Below are 21,701 nucleotides of genomic sequence, written 5' to 3'. Positions count from 1 at the left end.
GGCCGCTCCCGCGGCATATGGAGGTTCCCGGGCTAGGGGTCGAATCGGAGCTATAGCCGCTGGCCTACGCCAGAGCCACAGCAACGCGGGATCCGAGCCGCGTCTGCGACCTACACCGCAGCTCACGGCAATGCCGGATCGTTAACCCACTGAGCAAGGGCAGGGATCGAACCCGCAACCTCATGGTTCCCAGTCAGGTTCATTAACCACTGCGCCACCACGGGAACTCCTCTTAAGGTCATTTGTTAAAGTCATTAAGGAAAATGACCCAGCTGTCAGATCTCCAGGGCTCCTTCCATAAAGGGTCGGGGAGCAGGGAGAAAAAGGTCGAGTCTACACGATTTTCAGGTCGGCCCCTGAAAACACGTTAACCTGTGAGTACTCATCAGGAACACGCCCATAAGACTGCTAACCTCAGTCGAAACGACGGGCATGGTCTCTACTTACTTTCGACTGGGACAAACCCTCTGGCTAACCTGGGTCTGATTCGCCAGCAAGGCGTGCGGCACTGCCCTAACAGACCTTTTGGCGCCCCGGGCGGATCCGGCTCGCAGAGCCGTTGAGGCACCAGAGTCTCGCGAGATCGGGGGGGGGGGGGTTGGCAGGAGCGGGAGAAGGCCGCGTGCACGCGCCCGAGAGCCGTTAGGGTGGAGCCCCGCCTACGCGGGGCGGGCGGAGTATATACAGTTGAACGCCGGTTGGTGGAGCCCCCGCGGGAAACGACTAAGCGCGAGGAGCGTGCGCGTTCACATTGCGGCGACGGTGGCGGCGAGCGGCGTCAGAGCTTGGAGGGGGGGGCTGACGTTTTCCGGCGGGTGGCGGTGTTGGAGACGAGAGCTTGCTTAGCCGGTATCGCTTCTCTCCCAGGAACCCGACGGAGCGTGAGGGAGCGAGGGTCGCTTTGGGGGGCTGCTGCCTTCCACGTACGCGTCGTCTTGAGGAACGCAGCCCGGACTCTCCTGCAGCCCCTCCGGCTCCTTTTCCGCACGCCTCGAGGCAGCGGCGGCAACCAAGACAGCGTCTCACCTCCCCCAACCCCTTCCCCCTGCCCCCTCCCCCCCGCCCGAGAGGGCCCGGTCTGCGCCCCACCCCGGCCCGTCCGCCCGCTACGCCGCCGCCATGTCGGCGCAGGCCCAGATGCGCGCGATGCTGGACCAGTTGATGGGCACCTCCCGGGACGGTAAGTCTCTGCCACTGCCCCGGGGGTGGGGGAAGGGATCGGGAAAGCGAGGGGCAGGGGTTCCGCGGGTGCACCTGGGCTTGCGTGTGTGGCTGAGTAAGGGGCTCCCAGATTGGTAACACGAGGTCCCAGCTCCCGTCCCATCCAATCATGGCTGGGCAGGCGGGCTTGGGGGGCGGTGACCGAGCGGATTGGCGGGAACTGCTGCCAATGGGGTCAGGCGGGGCCTGGAGGCTGAAAGGAGAGTTGAAGCGTTCAGTGTTGACTTGGCTGGGACCGGAGAGCCCACGTCTCTCTTGGGTAGTCGGCCGGCCTGTTTTGTGGCTGATTAGGTACCTGGACCGCTAAAGCCTCCGCCCCCCTGAGCTAATTTCCGAACCCAGAGTTTTGGGATCATCCCTCGCCGCCGCCCTCCAGAGAATCCAGAGAGAAGTGACACCCCCTCTCCCCCGCTCCTCTTATCTGGGTCCGGAAAAACCTTTTTCACTAGGAATCCAGTCCCAGAGATGCACTCTCGACCCCCACAGAAACAACTGTTCTTATGGGGAAATCTGACCCAAACCATGGTTTCTTGAGGTGGGTGTGTTTGGCCCATTTTGTAAAAAGAAAGTGTTACGGCCTGTTTTTCCGGGAGACCTCCATTTTGTTAGACAATTTAATAGAGGCTTTGTTCAGTAAATATTGACAAATCTTGCTTGTTGCCCAAGTAGAACCATTTTGAAAATGTGCCCAGTGAAGTAGAATTGAGGGAAACAACGATCCTTTTAGGCGCTTAGGTTAGAATTTATGTAGAAAACCACTAATTGCTGGATGGATATCTTTTTGTCATAGAGAATGTCTAAATAAAAAGATAAAGTGCTGTTGCTTTTTTGGTGATGATCATTAGTAATGTACTCTTTGAAATTCGATTCAAATCCATGCGAATATGAAGGAAGGCTCTAGTTCATTATCTCCTAAAAACAAAGCCAAACCCTTGCTCATTTTTGTATGTTGCTTGTTAAGGCAAATAGTTTCTTAGCCATTAAAGAAGTGCTTTTTTTTTCTTGATAAGTTATTTAAATTGTTTGACTTAAGAGAAAAGGCACACAAACTTTTGAATAGTCCACTGTTATAATTTCCTTAAGCGCTTTGCAGCAGAATGTGTGAGTAGATTAAAAACATTGAATTCAAATGTTTTTAACAGCGCATACTTTGAATCGTTTTTCAGTGTTCCTAGTTCAGTTTTAATAAAAACCCACGTTTGCAACTTTTCTTTATAGAAAATGTAGATCGCAAACCTGTTGTGGTTGTGTAGAGAAGAGGGGAAGACTGGGAAGGAAATGAATTTTATTTGTGTAGTAAATCCTTGCAAGTTAATATTAATTAAAAAACACCACTGGGGAAACTTCTGCCAGTTATCATTTTTTCACTTTCAGAGAAGAATGGTTTTTATAACTGCAGCATGTCTTAAATTGCTCCTTTTCCATTATGAAGATGGTGTTGAGAAGGGGCTTAATCCAGGATTTTGGCTGACCGAATAATCTTTATAGTAAAATTCTAAAACTCACTTAAGTCTTACTTTACATGATCCTTTTAATCCTAAATGGATACCTTTTTTGGTATCCTCTGTATGGATTGAATTTCTTAATTTTACTGGGAGGGTAGTTGGATCAAAGTAACTGCTATCACCTGCTAAATTGCAAACTGCGCAGCCAGTCTGGTCTTGCAAAGCTGAATTAAAATGTGTGTGTACATATATATGTGTATATATGTATGTATATATGTGTGTGTATATATGTATGTATATACATGTATATATGTGTGTGTATATATGTATATACACACACATTTTTTTCCTTTGTGTGTAATTAGCAGAAACTTGGATATCTTAAAATCCACTCTGCTTTGTGTACAAATTTATATTTTTATGTGTCTGTTACTCAATTTTTTTTGCCTCCAGACTAAGAGGATTTACCATTGAAATCATGTTTACAAGTCCATGATATTATTTATCTGAAATGACTGGATTTTCACTGCTGTGTTGGGCCAGAAGTAAGACTTAACTACTTTCAAGGAAAAGAATTGAATGTTTTTTAAGATACCCAAATTAGTTCTTTTATGTTTATAAGAATCAGAACATTCTTTTCCTTCTTACAAGAGAGTTACTGAGTTTACATATTTCATCTTATTAAGGACTTTTAAATAATTAGGATTGTTTTTTTTTTAGTGTACAGTCAACCTCACGTTATCCAGGGATAGGGGATCATGGATACCTTCCTGAATAACACCATGTAATTTGAAACCATAAAGTGGGAAGCTTTGTATTGGACACAGGAACAGCTTACAGGGAATGCTCTTGGGTGTCTGTGGCATTAAGAGGTGGAAATGGGGATCCAAGAGGTGGGGAAGAGATGGAAAAGGTATGTGGGAGGGTGTTGAAGGTAGCTCTGTCCACCTTTTTTTCTTTCTTTTTTTTTAATCTCAGGGACTAACTATGAAGCAACCACTGTCTTTTTGGATGGTGGGACTCTGGGTGGCAATAACCACCCCTTCAACTCTTAGTGTCCTGTCTGAGGGAATCTGAAGGGGCACAGGAGGCCAGGGTGCTTTCTCTTTCACCTCCCCCCACCCCCCAATGAAAAGTCTATTTCCTCTTCCCTTTCCCCAAATCAGAGTTTTTAATTAGTTCCTTTTTAAACTCCTTGGAGATTTTAATCTGTTAAGCATAATTTATTTTGACTTACTTAAGTCAGTTCATCATGTAAATGATCTAGGTATCACTGACATAGGAATTTTAGTTGGGAAATGGAGAGGTAATTTTGGATCACTGAGTACTTCCAGAAAGGTCCGTTCTGGGTGAGTGGTGGAAGTGGGAGGCTTTGGATAACCAGAGGGCAGCATGATGGTGCCGGGAGGCTGGGCAGGGGGATGACCAGGAGGTGGGAGAGGAATGCATTAAGGGAGGTGGGAGGGCCAAAGACAAACTTTGCCTTCTTTGCAATTTTGCCTAGGGCCCTGGTGGTGGCAACCGCCTGTGTGCCACTGAAAATCGTGCCGATGCCTGGCATACTGCATAAATGGAAGCAGGGTACCGCGTGAGTTGAAACATTGGTCACACTACATAAAGTTTGTATATGTGAATCAGTGTAACTCATACCCATGTAACTGGGGGTCTGACTGTATTTGGATTTTTCTGATAAGGCATCATGGGCTAAAGAAAAGAGCACTGGGCTGAGACTCAGGAGACCTGGTTTCTAGCCCCAGCTGTACCTCTAATTGTAACGTTGGGTAAGTCACTTAACCTTTTTTGCCTCACGTTAACTCTATAATTTGTTAAATGAGAAGCCAAATAATTTCTTATGTTATCCTTAAAAATGTTGAAAAATAAGTATAAAGTTTCTTGGAGGGAACCATAAGTAGATATAAATTAGTATTTTTCTCTGAAGGTTAAGGTACATTAAATTTTATAGATACTTTCATTTTAGTTGTTAGCATTAATAGATGGGAGCGGAAGGGATAATTTGCCCCCCCCCCAACATATTCCATTTGAAAGCAGGGAGGAGCAACAGGAAAAGACTAGCAGCAGTTGAGCTGAATTGTCTTTGTGATGGTTGGGGGAACCTAGAGTCCTCACATACACTATGGTCATTTTTGTTGCGTTGGTTTAATCGGAAGAGTATCCCTTAACTAAAGAAAGCCCTTTTGCCACCAAGTACTATTTGGTTGAGAAGTCTCTGGTCCTTACCCCAGGGAGGCCTTGCAAGGTTTGAGGGATAGGCATTAAAGTTGAGGGTATGAATTTAGATTACATCCTAAGTTTTGCAGCGAGGGAAGTTAGAGAAGGTAGTTTTGAGGATTCCATACCATTCCTTTAAATGGGAGCAGAGGCCATCTCTGAAAAGTTAAAACAGGCCAGAAATGGCAGTTGCCCTCAAAAATAACCTGTAGGCTATAGAATAGAGTTAATTGTCCCTTACAGTTAGGGAATGTTTAGGGCAAGTGAAAACTTTCAGATAATTTTAGCTATTTTTGATGATAATCTTTCTAAACATACAATGTACTTCCTCAGTTATCAAGTACGTTCATCGTAATTTAAGATTTTTTACTGATCAGTTAAATTCTATGGCAGTTGTAGTTTGTGGGATGTGAAATTAGAAGGATATGCATCCTAGGAGATAACCAGGAAATTACAATTCATAAAGTCATTTACTTGTCCCTAACACAAGTTTAGTGATACATAACTGTTGAACCTATAGACAGTATGACATTGCTGCCTTTCTGCAAAATAAATTATTGAATCAGTGGTTGAAATATTGTTTTCTTCAGTGGATTTTCTTCATAAAATCATCTTTATTGTAATCTGTGTTCCTTGACTTGTCATCAACATTGAGAGCATTTTCTTTTCGTTTCTCTCATAAACATAATGAGCCACATCTATTTCTTGGTCAGTTGTAAGTCATTCTTCTATTCTGCTTGGATTGTTCATTTTAAGTGAAGGAGGCATAGCCTTTAACGTACAGGCAAACATTTAAAAAAATAATGGGGTGTATCTAATTGTAGAGCTGATAAATTCTCTAACATGATAAATTCCAGCAAACAAGGTTAAGTAGTTAAGCGGGAGATTAAACAGTTTTAGTAAATACTTGATTTTATCTGAGGTCTAGGTATATCAATACACTGAAACCACATAGTGGGAGTTCTCTTGTGATGCAGTGGATTGAGGATCAGGCGTTGTCACTGCAGGGTCTTGGGTTGCTGCTGTGGCACAAGTTTGTTCCCTGGTGAGGGAACTTCCACATGGCATGGGCATGGCCAAAAAAGCCAAAAGAAAAAAGAAAAAAAAAACCCAACCACATAATCCTTTAAAAAAATTATGTGACCTCTGAGTAATAACTCTATTTACACAGCAGTCCAGAAAACAATAATAATAACTCCTACAACTCTGCATTATCCTTGGGTTCTCTGCAGTTGTTTAGCTCTCCTGGAGGAAACCTGAGCTTCTGAGGCATTCTTTTACTTCAGATAAAAAAATAAATTGAAACCAAAGAAAAATCATTTTGTCTATCATTTCATAAGCTCTATAAGCAGCAAGTAAATATTTTGGTTTGGGTAAGTTGTCACAAAAGGATAAGTGGTAGTGAGCTACAGGTTCAAGATGGGTAACAGGAAGTCCGGGGCAAGTAGATGTCACGATGAGGTAAGGTTTCCAGAGTGTTCAGTATCAGGTGCTTCATATAAACATTAAAGCTTGAAGTTGCTAAGAGTTCAGGTGAGTTTGGGTTTGCACAGGGCTTAGAACAGTAAGGGCTGAGCAACACTAGGAACATGAGGCAAATGCTTCTCTAGAGTGGAATTCCAGAATGGTGCTTGAAATGGACTGAATCTTAAAAGCCTGGGGCTGTTAGTATATTCCTTGAGGACACACATAAGGTGGTTGTATTCTTCAGCTTAATTAGTCTACAGTCTTACAGATTCACTACCTGCAAAAAAAAGTCCATCTTTTCCTTTTCGATTTAAATTTTCACACACCAACAGCTGCTAGGATAGAAATTAGAAGGCAAGGCCAGAATAGATCAATTGATCAGTTTTGTAAGATGATTGAGGATATAGAGAAAAGTAGTTTGTAAAAACTCTGGAATTGGCTTTAGCTTTGTGTTTTTGTTTTAACTGAGTAACTTAGGAATTTGAAAAGTCAAAGCCATCAGAAGGTGACCTGTAGTTCAGTCAACTGAAAAATGTTATATTTTGGTATTTAACCTGGGCTGGAGAAAGGAGTCTTTAAAACTTTTTTCTTAAAAAATACTCACTAGATATTGATCCTTATGTTCTAATTTAGTTGTGAACCATGTGCAATGATATTTGACCTTTGTGATTCAACGTGAAAAGAATTTAACCAGCGGCCCTTGCTGAGTCTTTTGTCATGTCTCCTAAATGCATGGTAAATTGTTTTTATCTTCTTGAGACCTCAGTTTTCTTTTTAGACATGAGTTTTCGCTTTCAGAGTTCAATTTTCCAAAGCTTTGCCTCTGAATGAAATCGGTTGGATATTTATTGGATAGATATCCAAGTGTGTACACTTAGCTGTTCAGCTGCTTCTGTATTCTGTCCTGCTATTAAGCTACACAGTATACTCTTTTTAGTACTTGAGGTATGTTTTAGATCAGCATGGCACTATGTCCCACTTGCTTTTTGTAAATAAAGTTTTGTTGAAGCACAGTCTTGCCCATTTGTGTACATACTGTCTGTGTGTGCTTTGCCTTACAACAGCAGAGTTGGGTGGTTGCAACAGAGATAGATAGCTGGCAAGCTTAAAATATTTGCTATCTGGTCCTTTAAGAAGAGTCTTGTTGGCATTTATTCTAGATCAGTGTTTCTCACAAGTGTGGTACCCAGATCAGAAACCTTAGGATCACCTGGAACTTGTTAGAAACACATTCTTGGACCCACTCCAGACTTACCAAATCAGAAGGCCTGGGGGTGGGAGCCAGCAGTCTGTGTTTTAAGAAGCCTTCCATGTGACTCCGATCAAATTAAAAGTTTGAGAAGCCCTGTTCTGGATAAATGTTTCCCAAGTGTTAGTCACATATATCACCTTTACTCCTTTTTACCCTGTTTTCTTTTTGTTTAATATTTTTTCTTTGTCAATTCACTTTGTGAAAATTTAGCTGATTTTAAAATGAAGGTTTATGTCCCCACAAAAACACAGTGAAAACTACATGATGTTATAAGAGATAACTAGACTCTTGCCACTTATCTTGTGCTAAAAATTAGAACTTTAGATGTGTTGATTAAAATGCATACTAAATGCAAAGTGGAAACTTTTTTCTTGACTTAATCATAATAATCACCACTAAGTGCTTGAGTAGTATTTAAAATGTCATGTTGTTGAAATCAGAACGTCTAAAATGAGTTTTTGTACAAATCTCATGTTTTTGAAAATACTGTTCTAGTTATTCATGTGAAAGGAATATATGCTCGAAATGTATATACCCAAGCCCCTAAGTAGAAATAACTTCTCCTCAGAAATAGACAGAAGTGCACACCTGTGAGAGGAAGAGATCTAGACGTCCCTAGGGAAGTCTACCTTGACTTCTAGGAAGAAGCTGCCTATTTAGCTTGATCTTACCTCTCCATTAATGTTTTGGTCCGTGTGGTCAGCTGCACTTCTGCAGGATTTCACCACACAGCAGGAGTGTGAAAAGGTGCTGGCTTTGGGAAAAGCTGCTTATCGTAAGAAAACCCCTGGACTAGAAACTGGGGGGCCTGGGGCGGGGGGGGTGTGGTGATTCTACATTATGGACAGGGGACTTCCTAAGAAAACAGTTGATTTCACCTCAGATTTTAGAAGCCATGTATTTGTATTTTAAGAAATTCTGGTATGAAAATAAGTCAGCTGATTTGATTTGCCTCCTAGTATTGGAGTACTTCCCCAGACATGGTGTTCTAACACTGGGTGATGTGTTTTAGGGTATAGTAATGGTTGGTAGGAATAGAACCTGAATATCTATAGGTTGCTGAGTTGCTTCAGTTGTTTCTTTCCTTTTCTTAGAAATTGTGAACGTAATTTGCTTCTATTGTCTTTTGACTCTGGAATAGAGTAGTGAAATGGGACTCTAATCCTGAAGGAAGTGAAAGTCTGGGGAGGAGTGAAGATTTACACATGAATAGTTAGGTTTATTTTTAAGTGATTCTGGGTATTGATTGCAGGTCAGTGTCTAATTTTGAAAAAAGTTTAAAAAATGTAAAAGACGATCAAAAACCTGTATGAGTGAACAAATGTTATTTTGTGTGTTTCCCTGGAATTAAAAAAAAAAGCATTGCAAATGAAGTCCATTATGTTCCCTTTCACAGTTTTCAGTTCTTTCCCTAAAGGCAGTTCTTGTGAATGTGTCACAGTATTTCTGCTGCATTGTTGCAGTAGTTGTAAGGCTCAGTCTCCTTCATGGTAATCTTTTTCATTTTAACTTCTGTTATCATTGAGTTGTCTGTCACCTTTGTCCTTTGATATTTTCTCATTTCTTTTCCCTTTTTATTTCTTCATTGGTTTTAGATTTGGGGAGGCTCTGCTTAGGTTTTATAGCAGTCACCAACCAGTGAGAACTTATCTCTTTAATAGACAGATCAACCAATTACTTTTTCTTGGTTCTTTTCAGCTATTTCTTCATAGCCAGAGATAGCTATCATTAAGTCTAATTTTGTGTATAGAAAGTTCTGAATGATAGAAGGCACCTGATACCCAGAGAATGAGTGTTATGGTATCAGAGTAGCAGCTCTGCAAGTAACAAAATTATGAAAATACAAAATTAGCAGGCTGCAACTTTTTAGTGACTGATTTTCCTTTATGACCTATACCATAAAACAAATTCTATATCATCCAGTTTTAGGAATATATTTGTGGGTAACTATTTTCAGGCTTTTCTAATGTATGTCCTAAATCTAAGAGGAGAAACATGTTGATTTCTTTTTTTTTTTATTACTCAAGTGAATTTATCACATCTGTAGTTGTATAATGATCGTAACAATCTGATTTCACAGGATTTCCATCCCACAGCCCAGGCACATCCCCCCACCCCCCAAACTGTCTCCTCCGGAGACCATAAGTTTTTCAATGTCTGTGAGTCAGCATCTGTTCTGCAAAGAAGTTCAGTCTGTCCTTTTTTCAGATTCCACAGAAACATGTTGATTTCTTAAAGCATATATCCTCCCACAACCCCTGCCCCTAGCAGAAATGTGATGGTATTGACCCCCTGCCAGTCTCCAAGACTCTGTGTAATGGGAGAAGATAGCGTGTAGCAAGGAGTGGAACAGAGCCCTTGGAATGCAGCTACTTTAGTATTTCTCTTCACACATTTCCCACTTTTCCTTCACCGTTGTTAGCTCTTAAACACTCTGTAAGCTTTTTTCCTGCTACCAAGACTGTTTTCCAGTCTCATTCCGTTTTTTATATATATATATATATATAAAAATTTTTTTCTGGCTTTTTAGGGCTGCACCTGCAGCATATGGAAGTTCTCAGGCTAGGGGTCCAGTTGGAGCTGCAGCTGCTGGCCTACGCCGCAGCCATAGCAACGTTAGATCCGAGCGGCGTCTGCGACCTATACCACAACTCACAGCAACACTAGATCCATAACTCACTGAGTGAGGTCAGGGATCGAACCCACATCCTCATGTATAGTAGTCAGCTTCATTACCACTGAGCCACAATGGGAACTCCTCATTCCTTATAATTTTTTATATGGAGTTTCATAGACGAATAGGCTGGTAGATTTTAAAAGTGTTTAATGCTGTTAATCCTTGATCATAGGCAGCAAGATTGAACTTGTTCTAGAAATTTCTTCTACAGTGGGCATTGCAGTTTTAAAATGTTGGGCTCATGGGAATTGTGGTGAGGGTAACTATTTGTAATGCTAAATCTATAGGGCCATATGAAAGAATTAAGGATAGCCTTTAGGTCACCTTATTTTTGCATTTTCTGGGGCAAAGGAAAGCCTCTACTACTATTCAGTATGATTTTTATAAATTTGGTTAAAAGTGACTTGATAATACATTTAGAAGGGAGAATGCCTTAGTTTTTCCCACTGCCGTCTTTGGCTGAGTATTTTTTTCTTTGTTTTCCTTATGTATTAAATAGACTCCTGAAAAGTTTGATGTGTATCAAGTCATAATAAATGTTTTTAAAGCATCAGTAATCATATTATGTTAAGACATGGTAGTGAGTCTTTGCATAAAATGAACTCTATAAACTTTGATTTGTATAAATATACAGTGAATTAAACTGAGTTTATTAACAAGGTAATATGGAGTAATTTGTTTTTCTTTTAAGGTTAATTACAAAGGGTTCTTATAGGTGAGCTTTAGGCTGAATTCGAAAGGAACAACAAAGGTAGGTGGGAGAAGTTAGTGGAGTTGGTGAGACTATTGGAGGAGGGTGTAAAAGTGATCAAATTGTTTCTTTAATAGTTACTGTGCAGGAGTTCTCGTCGTGGCGCAGTGGTTAACGAATCCGACTAGGAACCATGAGGTTGCGGGTTCGGTCCCTGCCCTTGCTCAGTGGGTTAACAATCCGGTGTTGCCGTGAGCTGGGGTGTAGGTTGCAGATGCGGCTCGGATCCCACGTTGCTGTGGCTCTGGCGTAGGCCGGTGGCTACAGCTCCGATTGGACCCCTAGCCTGGGAACCTCCATACGCTGCAGGAGCGGCCCAAGAAATAGCAAAAAAAGAAAAATAGTAGTTACTGTGCAGCAGAACCTTTTCCTTGGTTCATGTGAAGACATAGGAGTTTGCTTTTCCACATGAAGACGTGTTTGCTAGCACAGAGCAGGTCTCTTCCTGCTCTGTACTAGACTGGAATTTGGTCTTTATATAGTTCCCACATTATTATGTGGATTCATGGCTTCTATTAGAAGGAATGGTAATAAGAAGGTAGAATAGGTGAGGATTTGAGGGGACAGGCAAATGAGAAGCTACCTCTCTTTCTAGCTCTGGCTTTCCTTTTACTGAATGGGAATGGAATTTATTTCAGAGGGACTGTGCCTACCCTGTCCCAAGCCAACAGTGACATGTGTACCCTAACAAGTATATACCTGTGGGGAGGGCTTTGGTTGTCACATTGGAGAAGGTGGGGGAACTTTCCCTCTCTTGGCCCCATTTATAAACTAGGGGATGCTTCCATTTGCTTTGTGTGCTGTTGAGTTTTCTCCTCTGTTTTCTCTAAGCTAAGTCTTAACTAAGCTAATTCTGTACAAAAGAAATACTAATTAGTTGTTTTTATAAATTGCTTGCCATTAATGCCTGATAAAATGCAGTAAAATAGGATTCTGCATACCATTATGTATGTCAAATATTACAAACTTTAAGGTTCTTTTGAAATTATAATACTAAACTCAGTTCACTTTTGCTTAGCCTTCACAGTTGTTGATCACATAGCATGGTCATCCACTCACAGCTTAAAAAAATACAGGGAGCATCGGAGAGAATGGGTAAAGTAAAATTTTGATGTTTTTAAAATAGCAACTAAATCTATGAAAGTTGATTTATTGTTTGTATGGGAGGGAGAGGGTGGTTGGCACTGGAAGGGAGGGGGTGGATATTGGGAAAATAGCATGCATCATGTACAATGTCAGACCATCCAGGCTAAGATTTTTAAGTGTTACTACTAGAATTTAAGTGTAAGTGTTTCAGAAAAGGCAGGACCATCAAGTGGCAGTGTGGGTGGGGTTTTACAGTGGGCTTATTTTTCCCTTTCTGCAGATTGAAGGAGAGTTTGAGAATAGGAGTGTTTGAGTAGTTTGGACAGAAGCCTTCTTTTAAGAGTAGCTTGTCTATATTCCCTGAGTGAAACTGCCTCAACACCAACTCTGTTACATTACTCAAAGACCTTGAAAGGAATAATATGCATTTCAGTTTTTATTGTACACCTGTGACTGAAGTGTTCCCAAATCATGATACTCGTGAAGGTGGAACAACAGAGAGTTGTTAGGAGAATAGTTACTCTGAAGTTAGTTGCTTGGTAGAAAATATTAATGGAAATTTTGATGCTTCCATTCACATGATGAAAACTTCCTTTGAAAGATCTCATTCATGTTTTTAATCTCGAAACATGTCAATATAGTTATGTACAAAGCCTAATTAATATTGTGGAGGTTATAGAGAAGAGTCTTCCATGTTTTTATGGGTGAGGGCATTTTGTTGTGAGCTAAATAATTTGGTCTGATCTCTGCCCCATTACTTTTAAACTTTGTTTTGTTTTGTTTTTGTAGGGCTGCACCCGTGGCATATGGAGGTTCCCAGGCTAGGGGTCTAATCAGAGCTACAGCTGCTGGCCTATGCCAGAGCCACAACAACGCCAGAGCCAAGCCTTGTCTGCGACCTACAGCACAGCTCACAGCAGTGCTGAGTCCTTAATGGACTGAGCGAGGCCAGGGGTCTAACCTGCAACCTCATGGTTCCTAGTTGGATTCATTTCCACTGTGCCATGACTGGAACTCCACTTTTAAACTTTTTTTTTTAAAACTTTGTTTATACATTAAAAATTTGAAGAGAAAAATGGAAAAATTATTTAAGAAATCAGATTTTACCCCCCAAATACTATTCTTGCCCCAACTTTGCTGCTCCCCTACGTGAAGCCATTTGCCAAAGCCAGATATGATTTACGTACTGTATCCCAAACCTTCTTGCTTTTATAAGCTTTGTCAAAAATACTACTCCAGTTTGGAATGCTCTTCTTTGTCCTTCCCTTTGATCTACATCCTATCTTTCCTTCAAAAAATGGCTTCTACTTATCACATGAAGCCTTCTCTAACCTCTTCAATCCTTGATGGTCATTCTAGTCTTAGAATTCCTGAAGTACTACTCTTTGGTAGTATTTCATCTGTTAAAAACATCCATTTGTCACTTGAATCATGCTTTCTTTTGTTACGACTTGTTACATCATTTAAATGTCCTATTTCTCTAGCAAAATGATGGGCTCCTTGAGGGTAGAGAGCCCATCGTCAGTGCATCTTAGTTAACCCCATTGCTTAGCACAGAGGATATATTCAGCAATAAGCTTGCTTGATTTTGTGATTTGGATCCAGTGTTAGTGGAGCAGGGCAATTTTTTTTTTAACTTAGATTATTTTTAGAATGAATGTATCCCCAGAAAACCTGAAGATAAAAGTATATTGAATTAATAAAATAATTTCTTGTATTATAAGATTTGGTTTGTATTTGTTACTGATTAATTATAGTGCCCCCCCCCCATTTGTTTTTCAGTGGGTGCTATTTTACCTAGTTTCTTTTGAAAAACATGGTTTGGGCCAGATATCTTAACAGAAACCAGAATTACCAGTATTATTTTAAAATTCTTTGTTGGTTTAGCAGATTATAATTTAATGGCGTAAGCCCAGATAAATGTATTAAGTACTGCATGGTAATACAGCCAGATTATTTTTAAGTGTTCACCTTAAAAAAGTCTCTTAAGTAAAACTTTAAAAATAGAAATAAACAAACAGATACTCAGTTGGTAGGCCTCTCAGGGTATTTCTGTATATCAAATTAATAGGAATTCTATTATTGTTATAAAGATTTCTGTACTGTACAGGCTGATATTTGATAGCTGTATTTATTGTGTTGGCTGCAGTTATAGAGCAACCATCCATATGCAGTGAGGAGTTATTTAAAAATACTTTTTGACATTTATAGAAACCAATACTTTTTCTAAGACAAAAAGCTCATCAGGGACAATTTTGTTAAATTCGTATTCCGAATTGTTCATGTTTCGTCTGATAGCAGTGTCTTCAGGGCACCTATATCTTAATATTAGATTTAATGTTGTAATTTCTGACAAAATGTTTGACTAGTAAAACTTCTGTGAGTCTTGATTTTATTCTAAGGCCCGGCTTGTAATATTCTCAAGCCATTAGATTGACAAAGCACTGGAACAATACTGCTGTTGCATTACTGAAAATCTTAGATACTTGTAGTAGGGAGACTTCTAGATATGTACGTTTTTTCCTCTTCAAAAATTTATATTCACATTTCTTAGCATAATTTGGGTATAGATTTAAAACATTTTTTCTTGTATGTGAGGAAGCAAAAAGCCTATAATAGTTGCCATCCTGGTGTGAGCGCATCATAGTACCATTCTGACATGAGCTTAAGGCTCTTAACCAAAGTTGTGATGAAATACACTTTATAAAAAACGTTTTTTGTTTAAACCTCAGTTGGCTCACCCAAGGACCACTCTAGAGAGCTTCAGCCTTGGACGTACAGGTTTACCTATGATCAGTCCTGTTCTTTTAGGGTTGCACTTAAGTCAGTATTTTAAAAAAACAAAAACAAAACAAAACAATGACCAAACACCCTGATTTTGTTCACTTTTGTTTTCATATACGAGAATCTTTACAGTCAACATGTACTTCTAGATGCTGTATTGAAATTGCTGGCAGAGTCTATTCTATACAAACTGAACAATCTGGCCCCTTGTTTTATTTGTAAAGGTTCAATGTATCTTTGCCTGCCTACTTCAATCTGCAAGGGAGTGTCAGAAAGGCCCCGCATTCGCCGAGCCGTGAGTTATCACTAACTTTTCAGATGTGTTAATGAATGTGGAACAAAAGCAGTTGTGTTTAAAAGGAGCAAAGGACCATCAAAATAACCGTTATCATAGTAGCAGGCGTGAACTCTAAATGAATTATTCCAAATTGTGGTGTCAAAAATTATCTACTTTAACTAGAGACTAGCCTCTAGAAAACCTATTGTTGAACTGCTGTGAAGCTATCGTTTTAGCTATAAATTACTGTTCTTAAAATTTTATAAACCTTGGTTGCAAATTTTAATCTTTTTGACCAAGTTAAAACAATCTGAACAAAATCTTACCCCATCTAAAAATGACAGTATTTCGTTGACTTTGAGCAAGCTCTTCAAAATAAGGCCGTGTGAAAGGGGTAAAGTTTTAACCTTTTTGTTATTCACATGTAAAAAAAAGTTATTTTAAATAATTGAGTCACTTCCTAGGTGAAAGTTTTTCAAGTGCCCCAGGCATCATGTGAAGCACAGTAGTATTTACAATCTGTTTTGGTACCAAAATCTCTTGCTTCAGTAATTCACCAGTAGGTTTTCACTCATCAATGATGCTGTCATTTTAAGGCTAAAATAAAACACCTTCATTTCCCAGGGCTTATTCTCATTCTACTTAGAGGAAACATTCTTACGAGTTTTTTTCCCCAAGGAGATTCTAAGGGAAAAAATTGTAACATCTATATTTTGTTATTATAGATGGTTACCCTTCTTTTTCTTAGATTTTTTTTAAAGTTTTGAGTAGATAGGCATAGTTGATTAGCAAGGTGGATGTTTCTGTTGCTTAGGGGGTGTATTGTGTTAAATGAAGACAGAATGAATTTAAATGTACCCAGTTTGGCCACACATAGCACAGACTACATAGAACTTGGAGATATGGGACCTTTGGAGGCATTAAAGTTAACATTTCATTTAGGCAATGTGCCTTTGTTTCACTGGTGTGTAAGTCATTCTTCCAGGTTTGTACACTCTTAAACACGTTATTCTACCCTCTCTAACTCCTCCCAGCAGCAAAAGGGAGACACTGCAGCTGGAACAAAATAGTGGAAGAAATGGCGTCTGGGGTTCAGTGGGGATTCGCAGTGTGTATGCAATGTTTGCAAGATTTTTTTTATGTTTTTCAATTAATGTAAATAATTACAAAATAAATCAGTGCTAAGTGTCAAGTAGGGAACATGGTATACCAATAGAAACTCTCCTAGTGGGTCTGCTGCAAGTCAATTAACCTCTCGGGGCCTCAGTTTCCTCATCTGAAATATGAAGGGTTTGGACCTGATAACCTTTAAGGTCCATTCCTGCTCTAAATCCTATGCTTTTCTGAAGTACTCTGTTTAACAGAATGCATTACTTTCCCACTTTGACTATTTGAATTACATATGCAGTACACATACTGCAACTGCATGTTGTCTAAAATAGTTTTTCTGTAGGATATTACATAAAAAACTAACCCTTCTTAAGCTGATTTATAAATGTGTGTGTGTATAGCCACACATGAAAAGCTAGTGTTAAGAGGGAATCTCAGAAAATAAGTACTTTCCAGTTGTCTAACCTTGAATGTTATTAACTTTCCTATATTACAGGAGATACTACTCGTCAGCGAATCAAATTCAGTGATGACAGAGTGTGCAAGAGTCACCTTCTCAACTGTTGCCCCCATGATGTCCTGTCTGGAACTGTATGTATTTCTTAAATCTATTGCTTGATTATTGATAATACTATAAAAACAAACTGCTTGATAAAGTCTTAATTTCTTGTCAAATAATTATGCAGTTTTTTAAAAACACTTGTTAGTGGAGCAGTTTGCATCCCTTATCTTCAGATTGATTTCTCACTGAAATAATTGCTGTGTTTTACTTTACAACTTTTTCCATTCTGAAGAGCAAATAAAAAGCATTTCTTATTTGGAACATAGAGGTAGTTATTACATTATACAGCAGTTGCACTTTTAGTTTAGAAATAATATAAATGAATTTTTAATTGTTCACTGCTCAGCAGAGTATACGTTTATCCAAAACAGTATATATATTTTAATTAAGATTTGTGCACATTTTTACTGTGCAATCATTGTGGGGAAAATGGGTTGGTAAATAACTTAAATTCATAGCTTAATGTGCGAGTAGTGTTGCTGATTAAAATTCACTCATTGCTTACTCCTAATAATGTAAAACTCAATTTAGATTCTGTGTGTAGTGATATTGGTTAATCTTTATCTTTTTCTTTTTTTGCCATGCACATTGCATGCAGACGTTCCCAGGCCGTCTTACAGTGGTAACTGCTAGTGGTAACTGCTAGGCCATCAGGGAACTCCTAGAGTATCATCATTTTAATTTGGTAGATAAACCACAAATAATGACCAAATTAATGGGACAAAAGATTTAATGGCCTAGCATTTGGATTTGACTGAAATGATTATCTGTGTGCAAGAACTTTCTTGCATTGGGATGGCAGAAGAGGGCTGGTAGGGCCTAAGCATTTAACTGACTGTCATTTGTCAGAAATGACTGAAATGAAAAGATTTCGAACTTCCATTTACAGAAACAATGAGGTATTTTAGTTAAAGATGTCTAAATGAGTGGTTTTCTCTTGATAGGAAGAGTTAAATACCCAAAATATATAGGTATCAAGGCACTTATAATAGGAAAGACCTCTGACTTTTTCCAATAGGAACGACTGTTGAAATTATTATGTTAGGAGGAATCAAAGAGCCAAAATTTTAAAAATATATATAATACCTAATTTTTTTTAATGTGTAATATATTACAAGGAGACAGATTCAGTTTCTGAGCACTTAATTAACCCTCATATCTACTCTTCAGAATTTCCATAAAGTATTTTCTGTTGCACTATGTAGTAAAATTGAAATCTATAAAATATATATTTATATGTAGTATTCTTTGATTCTTCACATTTACTATTAAATTGAACATTTAAAGATATTTGATGGTTAAATTATCATTTCACATACATTTTGAAAATAAGATTAGTGGCAAAATTTAAATCCTTTTTTTAATACTTTAAAATTAGCCATAGCAAGACTTTGACATATTATATTCTTCAGTTATTGTATTAATAATAAAAAAATCTGATATCAAGATTGTGCTTTTATACTTTATAACGCACACAATGCAGTTGTGCTCATTTATTTCTCAAAACAATTCTGTGGGGTAATGTGTTCCATAATTAGTCTTAATGATAGTAAAGTGATTTATTCAAAATCACTCAGTTCCGGAACTAAGCTCAAATTTTAGTTGTGTTTAACATGTTTTCTTCTCTGTGGGTGATTATTAATCCTTCATCATGTTAAATAAAAAGATGAGTGGTTGATCATGGACTTTCCTTCTTGTGAAATTCTTGCTGCTGGTGGAGTTGCCGTTGTGGCTCAGTGGAAACGAATCCGACTAGTATCCATGAGGACTCAGGTTCAATCCCTGGCCTTACTCATTGGGTTAAGGATCTGGCGTTGCCATGAGCTGTGGTATAGGTCACAGACAGGCCTTGAATCTGGCATTGCTGTGGCTGCGGTGTAGGCTGGCAGCTATAGCTCTGATTCCACCCCTAGGCTGGGAACTTCCATGTGCTGCAGGTGCGGCCCTTAAAAGCAAATAAAATTCTTGTTGGTGGATTTACAAGAAGCACATATTTTCAAATTTTTGTATCTCTAAAATATGCATTTTAAAAGTGATGATAGAAAAATACTTCTTTAATTTGTAAAATTTTTCTTATATAGTACAGAATTTGATAAGGCTTAAAATTGATGTCTTGGATCACATGAAAGACAGTTAATGAAAGTTAATGAAAGCTCTTCTAGGAGTTCCCGTTGTGGCTCAGCTGTCAGGAACCTGACTAGTATCAGTGAGTGATTCAGGTTTGATCCCTGGCCTTGCTCAGCGGGTTAAGGACCCAGCATTGCTGTGAGCTGTAGTGTAGGTCGCAGACACGGCTCAGTTCTGGCGTTGCTGTGGCTGTGGTGTAGGCTGGCAGCTGCAGCTCTGATTCATCCTCTACTCTGGGAAATTCCATATGCTGTGGGTGTGGCCTTATTAAGAAGACAAACAGGAGAAAGAAAAAATAAAGCTCTTCCAAAGGCACTTGGCAGGGAAACCCTGGATGAGAAACATCTCCTTTTTGTCTGCTTAATAGGCAAGAAATTGTTGTATGTAAGGATGGAGTTAAGTAGTTGTGACTCTTGTTCAGAATTTAAGCAGAATTTTAAGGGCTGCCGATAGGACTTTGTGAGAGTCCAGGGTTGTCATAGAGTGCTTGAAACCATACATAGTGTGACTTTCTTATAACCCTTTTTACTAAAAAGGGCTATTTATAAAAGTTTATCCTATGTAAAAATGGTTTGTAATTACAGAACTCTTCTTTAGCAACCAACCTCTGGATGAAATGCTTTTCTGGCATGGAATCTAATGTTTATACTGCTTTATGTTGAAAGTGCTCTTTTGTTTTATAATTAGATCGAGGATGGAAAGGAAGTAAATTGTAAATGTTGATTTTATAATGCTTTTTCATTGCTGCATGAAGGTTGCCCTTTAGTTTTCCAGACCTTGTTCCTCATATCTATCATTTCAAGCACAGTATGATTCATCAGTATTCTTTTAGCAGAGGAATACACAGGGATGTAGTCGCTAGGTTTTTATTACTATTATTATCACTATTATTTGTCTTTTAAGAGCCGCACCCACAGCATATGGAGGTTCCCAGGGTACGGGTTGAATTGGAACTGTAGCCGCTGGCCTATGCCACAGGCACAACCATGCCAGATCCCAGCCATGTGTGCAACCTACACCACAGCTCCCGGCATTGCCGGATCCTTTTTTTTTTTTTTGGTCTTACATCTTTTGTCTTTTTAGGGCCACACATGTGGCATATGGAGGTTCCCACGCTAGGGGTCGAAACGCTATAGGCACAGCAACACAGGATCCAAGCCACATCTGTGACCTACACCACAGCTCATGGCAACACCAGATCCTTAACCCACTGAGCAAGGCTAGGGATCGAACCCACATCCTCATGGATCCTGGTCAGGTTTGTTAACCACTGAGCCACGAAGGGAACTCCCAAGAGAAGTATATTGAAGTGCTTAAGATAATCAATTTTTCAATCTAGTTTCCAGTGATCTAGGGAAAAGGTATGTATAGTAATAATTTACTGAAGACATTATATCTAAAGCAGAAGGTAACAGAAGCTTGAATTAATATCTACAGAGGAATTCCCTAGTGGCTCTGCAGGTTTAGGATATGACATTGGCACTGCTGTACTGTTGGTTAGATCTCTGGCCTGGGAACTTCTGCAGGCTGTGGATGCATCCCCCCCCCCCAGCTGAAATGGGAATGTATACTTTTATAATGTTCTATCCTAAATTCAGAAATGGGAGTCCCTGTAGAACAGCAGGTTAGGGATCCAACATTGTCTCTGTGGTTGTGTGGACTGACGCAGTGGGTTAAAAGGATCTGGTGTTGCAACAGCTGTGGCATAGGTCACATCTGCGGCTGAGATTCAATCCCTGGCCCAAGAACTTTCATGTGCTGTAGATGTGGCCAAGAAAAATAAAAATAAAATGAATAAATTCAGAAATGGTCACTGCTAATTTTACTGTAGCCTTCATCATAGTATAACTTTAATATTGAAGGGCATCATGTCTTCTAGCGTAAGGCCATCATTTTATATTGATGGGAAAACTAAGGCTCAGAGTAATTGTTTTTGTCAGATGTCTCACAAAGAATGGCAGTAAATTATACCACACGGATCTTAGAGTTATTTATTTATTTTTACTGTTATTTAAATCTGAATACTTTCTATACATTTTTTTTTGTGTATGTGTGGTGGTTTGTTTTGTTTTGGCCGTGGAGTAAGTTTTGTTTTTGGCCCTGCTTACGGCATGCGGAGGTTCTGGGTCAGGGATTGAACCTGTGCCACAGCAGTGACAATACCAAATCCGTAACCCACTGAGCCACTATGGAATTCCATGTTGTTGGTTTTTTAGATAACACAATTTACCTTGGACAGTGACTTTGGGATATTTCTGAAATATCCTCAGAGAGGGATCTCATGCACTGAGGATATGGGGACAGGCCTGTTGTTATTTCCATTAGAATTTTACAATTTTTTTTTTTTTTTGTAATGGCCACACTATATCTGTGGTGTAGGCCGGAGGCTATAGCTCCTATTCGACCCGTAGTCTGGGAACCTCCAGGGTGTGGCCCTAAAAAGAGAAAAGAAAAAACCTTGGCAGCAGTGGTTTCACATGCAGATGTGAAAAAATTAATCTGTAGATACTTTAAACTCATAATCTCTTTCCCAGAAAGGGTTCATTTTGGGATGTGCACTTCTTTTTTTTGTCTTTTTAGGGCCCCGCCCGAAGTATATGGAGGTTCCTAGGCTAGGGGTCGAATTGGAGCTATAGCCACCGGCCTACACCACAGCCACAGCAATGCCAGATCCGAGCCACATCTGCGACCTACACCACAGCTCATGGCCACG

General features: G+C 39.6%; 1 protein-coding gene across 13 annotated transcripts in view; it reads left to right on the top strand.

Annotated features, from left to right (window-relative positions):
- Positions 1-734: 734 nt before the first annotated feature.
- The window catches only part of LUC7L2 (LUC7 like 2, pre-mRNA splicing factor), a 59,998-nt gene continuing 39,031 nt past the window's right edge, over positions 735-21,701 (top strand). Inside the window, exons 1-6 of one of the 13 annotated variants that reach the window (XM_047763751.1) lie at positions 4,270-4,447; positions 6,996-7,097; positions 12,061-12,137; positions 15,137-15,207; positions 16,224-16,297; positions 16,796-16,890. In XM_047763751.1, the coding sequence (XP_047619707.1) occupies positions 7,091-7,097; positions 12,061-12,137; positions 15,137-15,207; positions 16,224-16,297; positions 16,796-16,890 (324 nt within the window). In that variant the 5' untranslated portion in view covers positions 4,270-4,447; positions 6,996-7,090. The other 12 variants (XM_047763750.1, XM_047763748.1, XM_047763753.1 and 9 more) reach the window with 12 other exon arrangements.

Source organism: Phacochoerus africanus, chromosome 16 (genome assembly GCF_016906955.1).
Source record: "Phacochoerus africanus isolate WHEZ1 chromosome 16, ROS_Pafr_v1, whole genome shotgun sequence".
In the NCBI taxonomy this organism is placed as follows: Eukaryota; Metazoa; Chordata; class Mammalia; order Artiodactyla; family Suidae; genus Phacochoerus; species Phacochoerus africanus.
This window is presented reverse-complemented; position numbering and strand designations above follow the sequence as displayed.